Raw genomic sequence first — 17,743 nt, 5'->3', positions numbered from 1 at the left:
TCTACCAACAAAATGTGGGTTCTGGACTTAAAGAAGAAAAGAAGGCAAGAATGGGTTTGGATACTGGATATTTCTTTTCTTTTTTTAAGATTTTTTTTTTGATGTGGACCAATTTTAACCCCTTATTCAATTTGTTACAATACTGCTTCTATGTTTTGGTTTGTTTTGTTTTTGGCCATGAGGCATGTGGGATATTAGCTTTCCAACCATTAATTGAACCTCCTGCAGTGGAAGGTGAAGTCTTTTTTTTTTTTTTTATCTTATTCAATCTCTTTTATTTTATTTTATTTTAATTTTTATTTTTACTTTATTTTACTTTACAATACTGTATTGGTTTTGCCATACATTGACATGAATCCACCACGGGTGTACATGCATTCCCAAACATGAACCCCCCCTCCCACCTCCATCCCCAAAACATCTCTCTGGGTCATCCCCATGCACCAGCCCCAAGCATGCTGTATCCTGCGTCAGACATAGACTGGTGATTCGATTCTTACATGATAGTATACAGGTTACAATGCCATTCTCCCAGATCATCCCACCCTCTCCCTCTCCCTCTGAGTCCAAAAGTCCACTATACACATCTGTGTCTTTTTTGTTGTCTTGCATACAGGGTCATCATTGCCATCTTTCTAAATTCCATATATATGTGTTAGTATACTGTATTGGTGTTTTTCTTTCTGGCTAACTTCACTCTGTATAATTGGCTCCAGTTTCATCCATCTCATCAGAACTGATTCAAATGTATTCTTTTAATGGCTGAGTAATACTCCATTGTGCATATGTACCACTGCTTTCTTATCCATTCATCTGCTGATGGACATCTAGGTTGTTTCCATGTCCTGGCTATTATAAACAGCGCTGCGATGAACATTGGGGTACATGTGTCTCTTTCAGTTCTGGTTTCCTCGGTGTGTATGCCCAGCAGTGGGATTGCTGGGTCATAAGGTAGTTCTATTTGCAATTTTTTAAGGAATCTCCACACTGTTCTCCAAAGCGGCTGTACTAGTTTGCATTCCCACCAACAGTGTAGGAGGGTTCCCTTTTCTCCACACCCTCTCCAGCATTTATTGCTTGCAGAGTTTTGGATCGCAGCCATTCTGACTGGTGTGAAGTGGTACCTCATTGTGGTTTTGATTTGCATTTCTCTAATAATGGGTGATGTTGAGCATCTTTTCATGTGTTTGTTAGCCATCTGTATGTCTTCTTGGAACAAAATAGAAAGCCCAGAGATAAATCCACACACCTATGGACACCTTATCTTTGACAAAGGAGGCACGAATATACAATGGAGTAAAGACAATCTCTTTAACAAGTGGTGCTGGGAAAACTGGTCAACCACTTGTAAAAGAATGAAACTAGATCACTTTCTAACACCGCACACAAAAATAAACTCAAAATGGATTAAAGATCTAAATGTAAGACCAGAAACTATAAAACTCCTAGAGGAGAACATAATGCAAAACACTCTCCGACATAAATCACAGCAGGATCCTCTATGATCCACCTCCCAGAATTCTGGAAATAAAAGCAAAAATAAACAAATGGGATCTAATTAAAATTAAAAGCTTCTGCACAACAAAGGAAAATATAAGCAAGGTTAAAAGACAGCCTTCTGAATGGGAGAAAATAATAGCAAATGAAGCAATTGACAAACAACTCATCTCAAAAATATACAAGCAACTTATGAAGGTGAAGTCTTAATCTCTGGACCATGATGGAAGTCTCTGGACATTTCTAGATTACTGCTTTCTCTCCAAGCTACCATCACTAACACTTCACTCATCTACCCTTCCTTTTTCTTCTGAATTATTTATACAGTACCAGTTGTCTTGTTTCTCCATCTCCTGTGGCATAAAACTGCAATCAAGTCAGGTCAGAAATCTTAAAAATGCTTGGTTCTTAAGCAAGAGATATTTCCAAGATGAGGAAAAGTGTGTAGGATCACAGATTAGAGCAACTGCAATTTGGATTCAAAGGTTCCATCTCCCAAGTTTACTAAATAGTGTGCACCAAGGCAAGCTGTTTAACATCTTTAAACCTTGGTTTCCTGACATGTAAAACAGGGATAATTATACAAACCAGCAAAGTTCACTGGGAGGACTTAATGTGATTATGTACGAAAGCTATCCTCATAATGTCTATCACATAATAAACAATAGATTTCATTTCTAAGATGCTTCACTATGAAAGCTATCAGGGCTCATTTATCAGACCTCCCTGTTAACTGTGTACAATCAAAGAGGACACGCTGAGGAAACAGACCTATGTAAATATCTGAATTTAAAAATTCATAAACTCGGCATTTTCCCCCTTTTTCATGAACAGTCTCCACTTAATTGTAGATATTATTCTTTGAAATAGGCAAATCAAAGGTAGGTTTTTAAGTACAAAGTAGATGTAATTTTTAATTCTATCTAACATTTATTAATGATAAATAAGTAATCTTCTGTTTCCAGAGAAAAATGATTTTAAAAAGATATAACTGAATTTATGTAACATCCTTCCATTAGCCATTACGTTACCAATGAATTGTTGAGCATACTGACCTTAGTACCTGTCATGTGTAAAACTATGCATGATTTTTAATAAATCCACTTAAAACATCTTTTGTAGATACTTTTAAAATAAACACTATGGAGAGACATATATTCATTCATTTAGTCATGAAAAGATAACAGCTGTTCTATCTCTTATATCACATTTTAATCTTCTATCCTTTGGTTATCTGACCATTAATACAGAACTAAAGTAGAAACAGACATCTCTTGTAAACTAATTTTAATAAACTGTTTAATAAACTAAGACAAAACTACACTTCTTGGATAATAATGTTATAAAGAACTTGAAGAAAATGAGTTCTAAACAACAAATCTACTGAGATTTACTCAAACCATGAGACTGAGGAACTGTATTTTGAATTTCATTATGAGGGTAGTTCTAAAAGACAGACTTTCTAAAACCAATGTAAATAATTCTTCAATGGAAAAGTCTGTGCTAGATAGGATTACTACTACCTTTACCCATAGTTAATGGTTGAATTTGAATATCATATAAACTCTCAGGAAAAATTTATGTTCTTAATGTCAGAGATATTTGAATGGATGCATTAAAGTCACATCATCTTACAAATAAATATCTTTTTAATATGCAAACACAAGCATCACATTTAAGCAAAAACCTTCACACCATAAAGAAAATGCATTGCCTTCCTTTGCTTGTATTTCTAAGTCTGCAAAGTGAATACACAACAAATGTAGAAGATAAGAGGTTTCTTTCTTCCTCTATTAAAGCTCACTGTATATTTTTATACTAAGGCTTATGTTGACTTTGTTAACTTTTGCTCAAAACCTAGAGAAAAGTTTAATTTCAATTCAGTAAATTTCTTTTAAGTGGACAGAAATTTAAAAATTCACTTTATGGCAATCCTTGGTGATTGAAAATATTAAACTAAATTAATGATGTTAATAATGAGGCTTAAAATGTCAAATTGAAAGGAGAACTAAATCAAGTAGGTGCAGGTGAAGAAATGTTTCCACTAGAATAAAATTATCTAAGAAGTATGAATATAGATTACAATAAGAGATGAATTTAGCTAAATAGGAAGCCACTTAATAAAGTAACCTGAAGCATTTCCAAGGCACTTGTTTTAGTGCCTGTATTTAGGAAAGACACAAAAGGGAAAATATTACGGAGACTAGATCCTAATGAGCTTACAACCTAGTGGAAAAAAAGAAAATAAATCCAGATGGCTATTTGCAGAAAACTCAATTGATGGAATTAATGTTGAATATTTGGAAAGTAAAGATAGTCATGAAGTATGTTACTGAAATAAATGATAATTCTAAATTTAGCAAAAAGGCCTCTCTTTCCATCTCAACCGTGTCTACCCTCCACTTGCAGATATAGCTTCTTTAACAAACATTCTGAACTTTAAATGATACTATTTCCTTCCTGGCATTTTGACCACTGCAAATAAGCTCTCTACTGTCACAGTCAATTTCTGGTCAAGTTCACTACTCAGTGCCCTGGAACCTTAATATATTGACATGATTTGGGGGATCTATAACGGTGTTTTGTAGACATATTCTGCACATAATATTTTGTCAGACTATTTTCCACTGCCATCAAATATATGATGCTGACTTTAGAAGCAATTTACTGTTACTTTTTCCAGGGTGATAACCTGTTTGCTTCTTTACCTTTATTTTTGTGAATTCCTCTACTCTCTTTTAGAGACCAATCCCCTTCCCTGTATGCTTGACAATAATTCAGTGCATACTGGGGGTGGAATGTGTTACATACATAGCAGAAAATTCTTTTCTTGTACCCAAAAGAGGCAATCACTCATCATCAATGATAAAACAGCATTGCCTCTGCCCTCCTGAGCTTGTGGTCCAGGGAAGACACTCAAGGTCTCTACAGAGAGATTGTTTCTCTCTGTTGTTGCTCAGTCGCTGAGTCATGTCTGACTGTTTTCAACCCATGGACTGCAGCACGCCGGGCTTCCCTGTTCTTCACTATTTCCTGGAATTTGTTCAAACTCATGTCCATTGAGTCAATGATGCTATCCAACCATCTCATCCTCTATTGACCCCTTCTCCTTCTGCCTTCAATCTTTTCCAGCATCAGAGTCTTTTTCAGTGAATTGGCTCTTCACATCAGGTGGCCAAATTATTGGCGCTTCGGCTTCAGCATCAGTCCTTCCAATGACTATTCAGGGTTGATTTCCTTTAAGATTGACTGGTTTGATCTCCCTTCAGTCCAAGGAATTCTCAAGAGTCTTCCCCAGTACCACAATTCAAAAGCATCAATTCTTTGGCATTCAGCATCTTTATGGTCCAACTCTCACATCCTAAATGACTACTGCAAAAACCATAGCTTTGACTATACAGATTTTGTCAGCAAAGTGATGTCTCACTTTTTCCTCTCTAGTTCACATCAATAAAACTTCTCAAAGTTGGGAGACATTAAGTATGTACATCCTAAGAATTTTAAGATATGAAAAATATGATAAACAGTAACAAAAGGCCAATAAAAATTGGGGAAAATTTCTGTGACATTTGTAACAGATTTAAAAAAAAAATCCCCTCCATGCTTTAAAGGATCTTATATCTAGGACCCGCAACTACAGAAGCCCATGTGTCGAGAGCCCATGCACAATAAAAGAAGTTACCACAATGAAAAGCACACACATGGCAATGAAGAGTCAACCCAGGTCACCTCAACTAGAGAAGGCCCACACGCAGCAAGGAAGACCCAGTGCACCCCATAAGAAAAAATAAGCACTATAAACTGAAAACCAAGCAAAGAGCACAAACAGGTGATACACAGAGAAATACACTTGAACAAGGTACAAAGGAAAAATGATAGGTTGCTCTCTGTTTTAGAGAAATGAAAAGAATGCAGTTAGCTGATATTTAATAGCTTTAATACACACAAAAAATAATTCAATACTCAATTGTTTGGCAAACATACAGGCACGTAGTGCTTTCAAAAATGGTACATTTTGCAAAGTAACACAAAATTATAAATCAAGTGTTTTAAAATATAATTAATAATATAAGAATTCTACTCTGTATGCCTTTTAACTCTCAGGATGTAATCTACAATATGTGTAAAGTCGCATAGTGTTCAGTGAAGGTTGATTAAATTTGTGTATAATCAAAAACAACTCGTAAATCAAATAGTGAGGAATTAAATTACTGAGTTATGGTGCATCCTGTTAATGGAAAACTACTGCCCCATTTTAAAAAGTATTGGTAAATAATTGCTTACAGATTGTATATAAAATTAAAAGCATATTAGAAAACAATGTGATTAACAGAACCTATTTTTGCTTATCAAAGATATATATATATACACACACACAATGCTTTTTATCATGGTGGCAAGATTATAGTTATTGCCATTATTTCCCTTTCTTATTTATATTTAAACATTTTCCTACAATAAGAATATATTTCTTTTTTTCTGGGAAAAAAGCAGTACTTTTGTAACAATAAAAAAGTTAAAGTCTTAAAATAATCAGTAAATGGTCTTTACCCTTAGTGTGGTTTTAGTTCACTTATTTTAGTTCACTTATATTGTTCACTAAAATTCAAATTTGGAGAATCTTTGCAGGTATTATTAAAGATAGAGACAACCAAGACAGACCTGTAGACCTGAGTGTCTACAGGGGGCCTCTCCTGAGTGTTACGCATGTATTCATGTCTATGCTGGTTCCATGTCTGATTAACCTGGCGATTCTCACAGACCAGATGCTTAGGAAATACATGTCTAATTTAAGAATGAGCTGTGTGTCTAGTCAAGGGTACCTCTTCATGCTCCAGACCATAAAGATCTTTGAATATTTGATAAATGTGCATATACAAAGGTCATCAGATGATATTAATATATACTTGATTCATATGTGATATATATATATATAAATGGTTGATATATGGTATGCTGCTGCTGCTGCTGCTGCTAAATCACTTCAGTCATGTCCGACTCTGTGCGACCCCATAGACGGCAGCCCACCAGGCTCCCCCATCCCTGGGATACTCCAGGCAAGAACACTGGAGTGGGTTGTCATTTCCTTCTCCAATGCATGAAAGTGAAAAGTGAAAGTGAAGTTGTTCATTCAAGTCCAACTCTTCGCGACCCGGTGGACAGCAGCCTACCAGGCTCCTCTGCCCATGGGATTTTCCAGGCAAGAGTACTGGAGTGGGTTGCCATTGCCTTCTCCAATATGTGGTGTAGTATGTTCAAATTTTCAAGTTGTCTTCACATAAGAATTAAATCTAATTTACCTTACTTGAGAAAATATTGTATTCCTCTGTATTTTGTATAACTATAACAATTTTGTGCAAAAGTTAGAATACAAGTAAATTTATTTCATCTTAATGTGGTTAAAGGGAAAGCACATTTAAAAATTATATAATGAAAATGAATTCAAAAATTTTGAAAGTAACTATGATATACAAGTTATTTTATTATTAAACAGTGACCATTGGTAACATATCATAAATCATATGCTATATTATGAATATATCATTAAAACTTTACCATGTAGGGCAAATACATTACCTAACAAGCTATATTTATATTATTTTAGGAATGGTTTACAAGTATTATTTTCAGCATAGATTTCTCTTAACTTCCATGTTTTGGAACAAATGTAGTTAATTTTTTAAAAATATTATCAAGTTAAAATACACCAAAATAAAATTAAAGTGATTTAATTCACTTAATTAAAACAAATTATTGATATGTATGGAAAAATAAAGAATAGGTGCTTAACTCAAGGTCAACCTAAAATGACAGCCATTTTTTTTGTGTTTTAGAGTGCAATCATGCTTTATATTCAGTCCTGTGAAAACACTGCCAGAAATGCTATTTCCCACAAGTGTTAAAACAGTTAAGAGACAATTACAACAGTTTAATTTTGATTTTGCCTGTTTGCATTTTTGTTTTCATTTTAGCCAAACTGTTTCTAAAGCCTACTATTTAACCATTATTCTAGATTTATAAAACTGGATCTTTCAGAAATTATGTTGAAGCATTTAAATTGGCCTATAAAATTTTGGCTTCCCAGACAGGACTCTGAGAAAGCAGTGATCCTGGCATTTAATGTCTAAGAGAGTAAAGCTTTGCAAATTGTTATTGTTGCAGAGCAGAAAACATTAAAATATTTTCGGGTTTACTGAAGCCTTTATCCACATTTATATCTAGCACTTAGACACATTATGGTATGCAGAGTTATGTCACAGAGACAGCTTGCATTATTTATGTGGCTTTTAGTTTATAATGATGTCAAGCCTGCACAAATGCACAATGTGGACAGGGATCTAGGTCCACTGGCAACAATGTGGACTATAGCTCATTCCCATCTCAAAGACAACAGTCAGTGCTATGAAATAAAAATTTCAGAAAAAGTACTTCCCGCTTTATAAACAAGCAACACATGAAATTGCATTCTATCTAATCTGCATTTTGAATGAGATGGTTCATACTCAAACAGCTTCTCAATAATCTGTAAGCAAACCTTAAAATGCAAGGCATTTAAAAATACCCCTTTTTTTTGTCAAGATGTTAATAAAATCAGTACATTTGGTTTTGATCTTAAAGAAAGGCAAGAATCATTTTGATTAGGGGTAGAGAAGAAAGCACACAGGCAAAAAGACTTGAGAAAACACGTTGGGTATCTTACATGAATGAGGCAACACAGAGGGTGCCTTGAAATTACATGTCTTCTAGATTAACACAGTGTAGCGTTTTCTCCCATACAATTTCTCAATTATAATAGTTACTTTATAGCACACACATTTTGTTGTTTTTGAATAAAATCATCTTTGAATTTTTCTATTGCTTCATTTTTCCTGAAATATTTTGTTCTAAATTTTTAAATTAGTCACTGGATTTAGAGGAAAAGGCGTCAGCTATGATCAAAATTGGAAATAGTTGCTAAGAAAGCCACCCTCTTCTAGCAATACCCTCCCCACTTTCTCCCATATACAGCTGCTAAGAATGAGGTTTTAGAACCATCTAGAAGTTATACTAAAAAGTATAACTTCTGTATTAAAGTACAGAATCCCAGCTCTAGCCCCAAGATTCTGATACAAGTGTCAGAATCTGCTTTTAAATAAATGTATTACATATTTAAATATTAATAAACACAGAAACGTGATCAGAGTTCCTTGATCTATACTTTGCAAAACTTCTCTAGAGCTTCTGTGAGCAGTCAGAAACCACTGACCCAGAATATGTATGTGTATTCTACTGATATAATTCCATATGAACAACAAATAGAGAGAGCTTAATCTGCCTGAGGGGAACGATTTAAGGCTCCTAAAAAATCTTAATAGCAGACCTTATTTAACCAATAGATAGGCATTTACTGAAGTTAAATAAAATGGAATTGAGGGCCAAGGGTACAAAACTTTGTTCTTCTTGCTTCCAGCTGTAAAAATGAATAAGCTGGATCAAACAAAGGCTTTCTTATGAGATAAAAATGATCATAAAATTTATGGTACTCGCCTATGAGCCAATTTACCAATTTACATACTATGGTAAAGTTGACTTGGCTTGTTAAACTGATTATGGAGGTTAGAGGAGAGGATTCTGAGGTCTTATAAAATTACAAACTGAGAGAAATCATGCACAACACTCCTATAGCATCAATGTTCTAAACTTAATATGAATTAGCTACATATTCATATTCACACATAATATGAATTAGTTACAAAGCTTAGATGCTAGGTAATCTAAATGCCTTGATTCAATAGTAAGCAAATAATTTTTTAAAATAATTCTCAGTTAAGATTCACGTTTTTCTGAGTTCTGTAGTAGTTCCTGGAGCATGAATGGATATAAATCCATTTTACTTCTGTGTTTTGTATGTGTGTGTGTGTGTGTGTTGTTGTTGTTATTGTTTAACTAGATCATGGTTCTTTTCCCAAAATACCAAGAAAATAATTTTTCTACTAAATATTCCCTCTCACTGCCTAAGTTAAAGGAAATGGAAATTTCATCCAACTCCATTCTCAAAAGAACATGCAAATTGCAATGATATTAACATTGAGTAGGTAATTGAGAACAATATTTATTTTTAAATAAATGTTTAGATTTCAATCCTAGGAAAAAATATCATGCCAGGTCCCCTTTGTTGGTTCCTGCTGAGCAGGATGAAGGGAGAATTCACTCACAAGCCCCATGCTAAGACCACGGCCACGCAGAAGAGGCCCCAGAAGAAGAGAAGACTATTTCTAATTCATATGCATATGTTGAATGAAATAGCTGTATGGAATGGTGTTACTCTCCTATAAACAAAAAAAGTGAAATAAAGATATAACCCTTATAATAGACCCAGAGTTCACGTTAGATCCTCGAGTATAAAGACTTGTCTGTTACAAACCGAAGAGTGTCCCTTGGAATATCACTTCACTTTGTTAGCCTTTACTATTTCATTTCCATGATGAAAAACACAAGACTTGTCAAAGATTCAACTACACAATGAAAACCTCCCTACATATTCCTACTCCATCATGATAGACATTCTATTGCTTCACTAGGTATATAAAGTGAGAGAATATTTTGAAATACAGTAATGTGACTTGTTTTTCTTTGTACTACCTTATGAATGATCTTCGCCACCCTAAGCCAGAAGCAGTCTTTGCCTTAGGGTGAAGTGAAATCATAGAATGAAAGACTTGGTGTAGAGCTTTTGTATTTTCAAGCGTGCTCTTGAAAACTATCTCAGACCCAACAGTCTAAAAATCTAGCTTTAAATCTCTAGAGCCAGATATCTGAGAGAGAAAAAAATATTTTCTAAATAGAAAAGCTCTTTAAAAATAAAACAACAACAAAGAAAAAAACAGAATTTGGGTAAACTGAGCTTGTGCTGTATGCTGTGCTTAGCTGCTCAGTCGTGTCCAACTCTTTGAGCCCCTGTGGTCTATAGTCCACCAGGCTCTTTTGTCCATAGAATTCTCCAGGCAAGAATACTGGAGTGGGTTGCCATGCCCTTCTCCAGGAGATCTTCCCAATTCAGGAATCAAACCTAGGTCTCCCATATTGCAGGCAGATTCTTTACCATCTGAGCCATAGGGAAGCTTAGAGTTCTACTACAAACCAGAGAGTAGGATAAATGACACATAAGAACTATTTCACAAAGTAAAAGGGGAAAAAAATTTAAAAAACAGAGAGGAAGGCAAGAGGAGATGGAAGCTTAGGGACTGCACCCTTCTCCAGGACTCACTGTAATGTAGTGCTCATGCATGAAACATTATCTGATTAAGTATTCCTATTTAGGATATATTTAACTTTGTGCCTTGCAGCCTTTAATTATATAGTATCAATATATTGATCCTAATCATCAACTAACTCATTCAACAAATAATTACTGGTACTTAATTATATAGCGAATCTTAAAAATACTGCAATGGAAGGGAATCACAGTCTTTGAAATTCCTCAGGGAATTTGCAGTCTACTGGAGGTGGTGGGGGTGAGAGGCAGAGACAAACAAGTTAAAAGTTGATTATGTTACTCTGCTTATATGTTGTCATAGTTCTATTTACACTTTTACCACCTAGAAATGAGACTCTCTTTTTCTTTACAAAACTATAGATTATTAATGAAGCACAGATTTGCATGAGCCACAGAAACTTTCTGAAATCATCCTATTCTTTTTTATGTGAGAAGCAGCCCGAGAAAACTTTTGTATACTGAAATTACAAAGCTTATTTGCCATTTGTCAGAAGTGATCAAAACAAAGCAGCACTCATATCTGCTACTCTATATACTTTGGGCAACTTGGTTGCAGATGTTTAAATAAAATGATGGTAAAACTGGAACCATTTTAATGGAACACAAACAACAAAGGAGAGCTCAAAAAATCATGGTGAAAAAGTCAGCCAGGAAAATAAAGTCACTGCACACTGAAGACACAGTGATCCCCTTGAGTGCAAGGTCAAGTTGGCCAGGGCAATAATGGATTGGACAGCAGATATACCTTTAGTTTTCTTTGAAGCAGCAACCATAGGAGCTGGGGGTCATAAAGCTTTACCAGCGGAGAAGTGTGAAGGCATAAAGGTTTTGAAAAGATTCTCTGTAATATAAATGGGGAGTTCTTTGTTGTCTTCAGTAACATTTCCTTGAAATCATTAAAAGGAAAAAAGAAAAATGGGAGCTTGTAGGGAGTATTATTTGCAGACTACAAAACAGGGGAAGGAATGAGTTATCTACACTTGAAAGAAAAGACCAAAATAAATGATGATAAAGAGCAATGACTGGAACAAGAGAGAAAGGGCAAGGTGATGGAGGAGAAGTTTGAAAAAGAAGAAAAGAGGAAAAGAAATTTGGAGAAGGGATGAACGTGTAACTCCTTCTGGATCCTGGGCAATATTACAAATTATTTTTCTTTTCTTACACATGCTTTTCTCTGGTTTCTATGACTTTTTTTGTATGTAAAGGAGTAGTTCACTTAGAGAAGAGCATAGAGAAGAAGGAAATGGGGATTGTGTCATCTATCCTCACCAGACAGTTGCAAAACATATTGAAACACAATCTAAACAAAGACTTCATGAGGTATAATAAATTGCATACACAGTGAAGGCAGTCTATAAAATGTTTTTTCTAAATTTTTTAAATTAAAAAAAAGTTGTTAATTTTTCTTAGAGTATAGTTGCTTTATGATGTTGTGTTAGTTCTACGACACAGCAAAATGAATCAGCTATATGTGTATATGTGTGCATGTGTGTGTGCTAAGTCACTCCAGTTGTGTCCTACTCTTTGTGCTCCCATGGACTGTAGCTCACCAGGCTCCTCTGTCCATGAGATCCTCCAGGCAAGAATTCTAGAGAGGGTTGTCATGCCTTCCTCCAGGAGATCTTTCCCACCCAGGGATCAAACCCACATCTCTTATGTCTCCTGCACTGGCAGGTGGGTTCTTTACCACTAGTGCCACCTGGGAAGCGTATATACATACATGTATACATATATCTATGTATATGTCTATGCCCCAACCAGTAACGCTGAAGAAGCTGAAGTTGAACGATTCTATGAAGACCTACAAGATCTTTTAGGACTAACACCCAAAAAAGATGTCCTTTTCATTATAGGATACTGGAATGCTAAAGTAGGAAGTCAAGAAACACCTGGAGTAACAGGCAAATTTGGCCTTGGAATGCGGAATGAAGCAGGGCAAAGACTAAGAGAGTTTTGCCAAGAAAATGCACTAGTCATAGCAAACACCCTCTTCCAACAACACAAGAGAAGACTCTACACATTGACACCACCAGATAGTCAACACTAAAATCAGATTGATTATATTCTTTGCAGCCACAGATGGAGAAGCTCTATACAGTTAACAGAAACAAGACCAGGAGCTGACTGTGGCTCACATCATGAAATCCTTATTTCCAAATTCAGACTTAAATTGAAGAAAGTAGGGAAAACCACTAGACCATTCAGGTATGACCTCAATCAAATCCCTTATGATTATATAGTGGAAGTGAGAAATAGATTTAAGGGCCTAGATCTGATAGATAGAGTGCCTGATGAATTATGGACGGAGGTTCGTGACACTGTACAGGAGACTGGGATCAAGACCATCGCCATGGAAAAGAAATGTAAAAAAGCAAAATGGCTGTCTGGGGAGGCCTTACAAATATCTGTGAAAAGAATAGAGGCAAAAAGCAAAGGAGAAAAGGAAAGATATAAGCATCTAAATGCAATTACAAAGAATAGCAAGAAGAGATAGGAAAGCCTTCCTCAGTGATCAATGCAAAGAAACAGAGGAAAACAACAGAATGGAAAAGACTAAAGATCTCTTCGAGAAAATTAGAGACATCAAGGGAACATTTCATGCAAAGATGGGCTCGATAAAGGACAGAAATGGTATGGACCTAACAGAAGCAGAAGATATTAAGAAGAGGTGGCAAGAATACACCGAAGAACTGTACAAAAAATATCTTCACGACCCAGATAATCATGATGGTGTAATCACTCACCTAGAGCCAGACATCCTGGAATGTGAAGTCAAGTGGGCCTTAGAAAGCATCACTACCAACAAAGCTAGTGGAGGTGATGGAATTCCATCCTGAAAGATGATGCTGTGAAAGTGCTGCACTCAATATGCCAGCAAACTTGGAAAACTCAGCAGTGTCCACAGGACTGGAAAAGGTCAGTTTTCATTCCAATCCCAAAGAAAGGCAATGCCAAAGAATGCTCAAACTACCGCACAGTTGCACTCATCTCACAACGCTAGTAAAGCAATGCTCAAAATTCTCCAAGTCAGGCTTCAGCAATATATGAACCATGAACTTCCAGATATTCAAGCTGGTTTTAGAAAAGGCAGAAAAACCAGAGATCCAATTGCCAACATCCACTGGATCATGGAAAAAGCAAGAGAGTTCCAGAAAAACATCTATTTCTGCTATTGACTATGCCAAAACGTTTGACTGTGTGGATCACAAGAAACTGTGGAAAATTCTTCAAGAGATGGGAATACCAGACCACCTGACCTGCCTCTTAAGAAACCTATATGCAGGTCAGGAAGCAACAGTTAGAACGGGACATGGAACAACAGACTGGTTCCAAATAGGAAAAGGAGTGCGTCAAGGCTGTATATTGTCACCCTGCTTGTTTTACTTATATGCAGAGTACATCATGAGAAATGCTGGGCTGGAAGAAGCACAAGCTGGAATCAAGATTGCCAGGAGAAATATCAATAACCTCAGATATGCAGAGGACACCACCCTTATGGCAGAAAGTGAAGAGGAACTAAAAAGCCTCTTGATGAAAGTGAAAGAGGAGAGTGAAAAAGTTGGCTTAAAGCTCAACATTCAGAAAATGAAGATCATGGCATCTGGTCCCATCACTTCATTGCAAATAGATGGGGAAACAGTGGAAACAGGGTCAGACTTTATTTTGGGGGCTCCAAAATCACTGCAGATGGTGACTGCAGCCATGGAATTAAAAGACATTTACTCCTTGGAAGAAAAGTTATGAGCAACCTAGATAGCATATTCAAAAGCAGAGACATTATTTTGCTGACTAAGGTCCATCTAGTCAAGGCTATGGTTTTTCCAGGGGTCATGTATGGATGCGAGAGTTGTACTGTGAAGAAGGCTGGGCACCGAAGAATTGATGCTTTTGAACTGTGGTCTTGGAGAAGAATCTTGATGGTCCCTTGGACTGCAAGGAGATCCAACCAGTCCATTCTAAAGGAGATCAGCCCTGGGATTTCTTTGGAAGGAATGATGCTAAAGCTGAAACTCCAATACTTTGGCCACCTCATGCGAAGAGCTGACTCATTGGAAAAGACTCTGATGCTGGGAGGGATTGGGGGCAGGAGGAGAAGGGGACGACCGAGGATGAGATGGCTGGATGGCATCACTGACTCGATGGATGTGAGTCTGAGTGAACTCCGGGAGTTGTTGATGGACAGGGAGGACTGGTGTGCTGTGATTCATGGGGTCGCAAAGAGTAGGACACAACTGAGCGACTGAACTGAACTGATACATATATCCCCTCCTTTTTGTGTTTCCTTCCCATTTAGGTCACCCCAGAGCACTGAGTAGAGTTTCCTGCGCTTTCCAGTAGGCTCTCGTTAGCTGTCTATTTTATACACAATGTCATATCAATAGTGTATATATGTCAATCTCCCAATTCATTCCACTCCCCTCGACCCCCTTGGTATCCATACTCTTATTCTGCTTTCCAATAGGATCATCTATGCCATTTTGAGGGGCTTCCCCAGTGGCTCAGTAGTTAAAGAATCCATCTACAATGCAGAAGACACAGGAGATGGGGATTCGATCCCTGGGTTGGGAAGATCCTCTGGTGGAGGAAATAGCAACCCACTCCAGCGTGTTTTCCTGAAAAATTCTATGGACAGAAGAGCCTGGCATGCTATTGTCCAAAGGGTTGCAAAGAGTGTAAGTGACTGAGCAACTAAGCAAGTAAGAGAAATTACACCATTTTTCAAGATTTCACATATATGCATTAATATACAATATTTTTCTCTTATAACTTACCTTACTCTTTATGACTTTTATAAGAGCATTTACTACTTTTTAAATTAAATGTTTTCCTCAATATTGTAAGGAAGAATATACTTAGTCCACTTATTCTCTCACTTAAACATTCATCTTTTCAAGAGCACTAACAGGGTAAGGGGGCAAGGCAGGAATTTGGACAGTGCTTAATAAACAGTTCCTAAGAGAAATTTTCCAAATATGTGGTCACTTACGTTGTATGATCCACCGATGGCCTGTGATTTTCCTCACCATGATGAATACTGGTTCCATTACCAAGTCCCCATCTGAATGTGTTTGAATCTTGAATTAATTTTTCTGAGATTGGCTGGTACCATTTACACAGGCTTCCTTTTTCAAAACTGCAAATGTCCATAGCTTGAAGAGAATGGGATGAAGACAAGATGAGTTAATCACAACAATGTATCAATAAATAGCAATTTCCATCTGCATCAGCACTTTCTTACACTTGGGGATTTTTAAAATTTTTAATCAAACTTTTCAACATTGCTGAAATAATCAGGCTAATGCTTTATGTAATCATTTGAAGAGTTTTAAAGAAATCTAGGTGTATTATATTCAAATATCTATAGTCACTGAAATGTGGAAATAAATGCACACACTGAAGAATCTGCTTTCATAAACAAGTAAGGTTTTAATTAGCTCCTAAAGCAGCACTTTCAGCATCACCAGTCTCTTCTGACACAACACTTAGATGCTTATATGACCTCCAAGTTCTGATAAGTCTGTTCTTTTGTCACAGTATTACTACGAAAGCTAAATTCCAAATTACTTAAATTCAAAGCAATAAGATTTTCAACAGCTTTTATATTGAATCTCTTTCCTTGACAGTTTTCAATATTCTTATGACTGTATTCTAATATCAAAAACTAAAAAACCAGTGATTTTTTAAAAATACATTGGTTGTGTGTGAAAACAAAAGCTCTCTTCCTTCCCCCCTCCCTTTCTCTCTGCATGTGTTCATATGTCTGTCTGTTTTCAATCCTCTACTTCTGAAAGATTCAATTCAATGAGGTTTTGTGTAAAAAATGGAAAGCCTGGCGTGTTAAAAAAAAATAAAAACCAAAACTCCAGTTTTTTTCAATTTTTAATTGGAGGATAATTATGTTATAATATTGTAATGGTTTCTGCCATACATCAGCATGAATCAGACATGGGTATCTTTAGATGGCATAAACAATAATGGCATAGACTACCACTACCACCATTTAGAAACTTGGGTTCATAGTTTAACATAAAATTTGAGAAGGAAACCCTCCATCAAAAAAAAGTGATTTTAATCATGATATTCAGGTGTGTTATTTAATCACTGATATTAATATTGATCATGTGATTATTCTGTGAAGAGGTTAATTATTCAATAGAATCTTGTTCTTCACGTAATTTTAAAAAGACCTTAAAGAGTGTAAGTTTTTAAAAAATTATAGGACAGAGTTTCAGGCAAGCTATCTGCTGTACAATATTGTACCTATAGTCAACAATGCCGTATTGTACACTTAAAAATGTATCAAGGGGGTAAATCTTATATTGTGTTCTTATTATAACAAAAAAATTAAAAAATGTAAGACTAGAAGACAGGAAGATTTGTCACAATAGTTCATCTTACAAAGAGATAGAGGAGGAAAGACATACAATTTGTTCAGAAATAAACAGCAATAATTCATGTTTAATCAAAATTAAACATCCTCATAATTTTAAAATGATAATTTAATTGTAAGCATTCATTCAGGACATTTAAAGAACTTAAAGAAACTTAACAAAACATCCCATCCAATCATCAATTACATTACTAAAATTTCTAAGCCGAACTGAGAAGAAAGTCAGTATTCACTAAAAGTGCTCACTAGGTGTAATTAATTAGATTTTGTGTAAACTTTTACAGAGATAACTTTTGTGTGATTAGAAGAGGATTCTATTGTCTTCCCATGAAGAAGACTGAATACAACAGCTTCCATTATCCTATATCTGTGATACACTGTGTATCTTCCTGACCAACTTGAATTAACTACTGTCTCATCTCATTCACAGAGTGGATCAGCTTTGATTTTATGAGTTTTTTCGGCCTCGTTTAGTTTACATGTGTATTTATATTTTTTAAGTTTTAGAATTCCTTGATGAGGCTGACAAAGACAAATTAGAATGTCACTATACACTGTACTGTCTGTATGTTCTAAATATTTAATGTTATCAAGACACT

General features: G+C 35.8%; 1 protein-coding gene across 1 annotated transcript in view; it reads right to left on the bottom strand.

Annotated features, from left to right (window-relative positions):
* The window catches only part of MALRD1 (MAM and LDL receptor class A domain containing 1), a 603,405-nt gene that overhangs the window by 416,936 nt on the left and 168,726 nt on the right, over positions 1-17,743 (bottom strand). Inside the window, exon 22 of the mRNA XM_052651192.1 lies at positions 15,741-15,903. Coding sequence (XP_052507152.1) covers positions 15,741-15,903 — 163 coding nt within the window. The remainder of the gene's footprint in view (positions 1-15,740; positions 15,904-17,743) is intronic.

Source organism: Budorcas taxicolor, chromosome 13 (assembly GCF_023091745.1).
Source record: "Budorcas taxicolor isolate Tak-1 chromosome 13, Takin1.1, whole genome shotgun sequence".
Taxonomy (NCBI): domain Eukaryota; kingdom Metazoa; phylum Chordata; class Mammalia; order Artiodactyla; family Bovidae; genus Budorcas; species Budorcas taxicolor.
The sequence above is the reverse complement of the archived record's forward strand: the minus strand, read 5'-3'. Positions and strand labels throughout refer to the sequence as shown.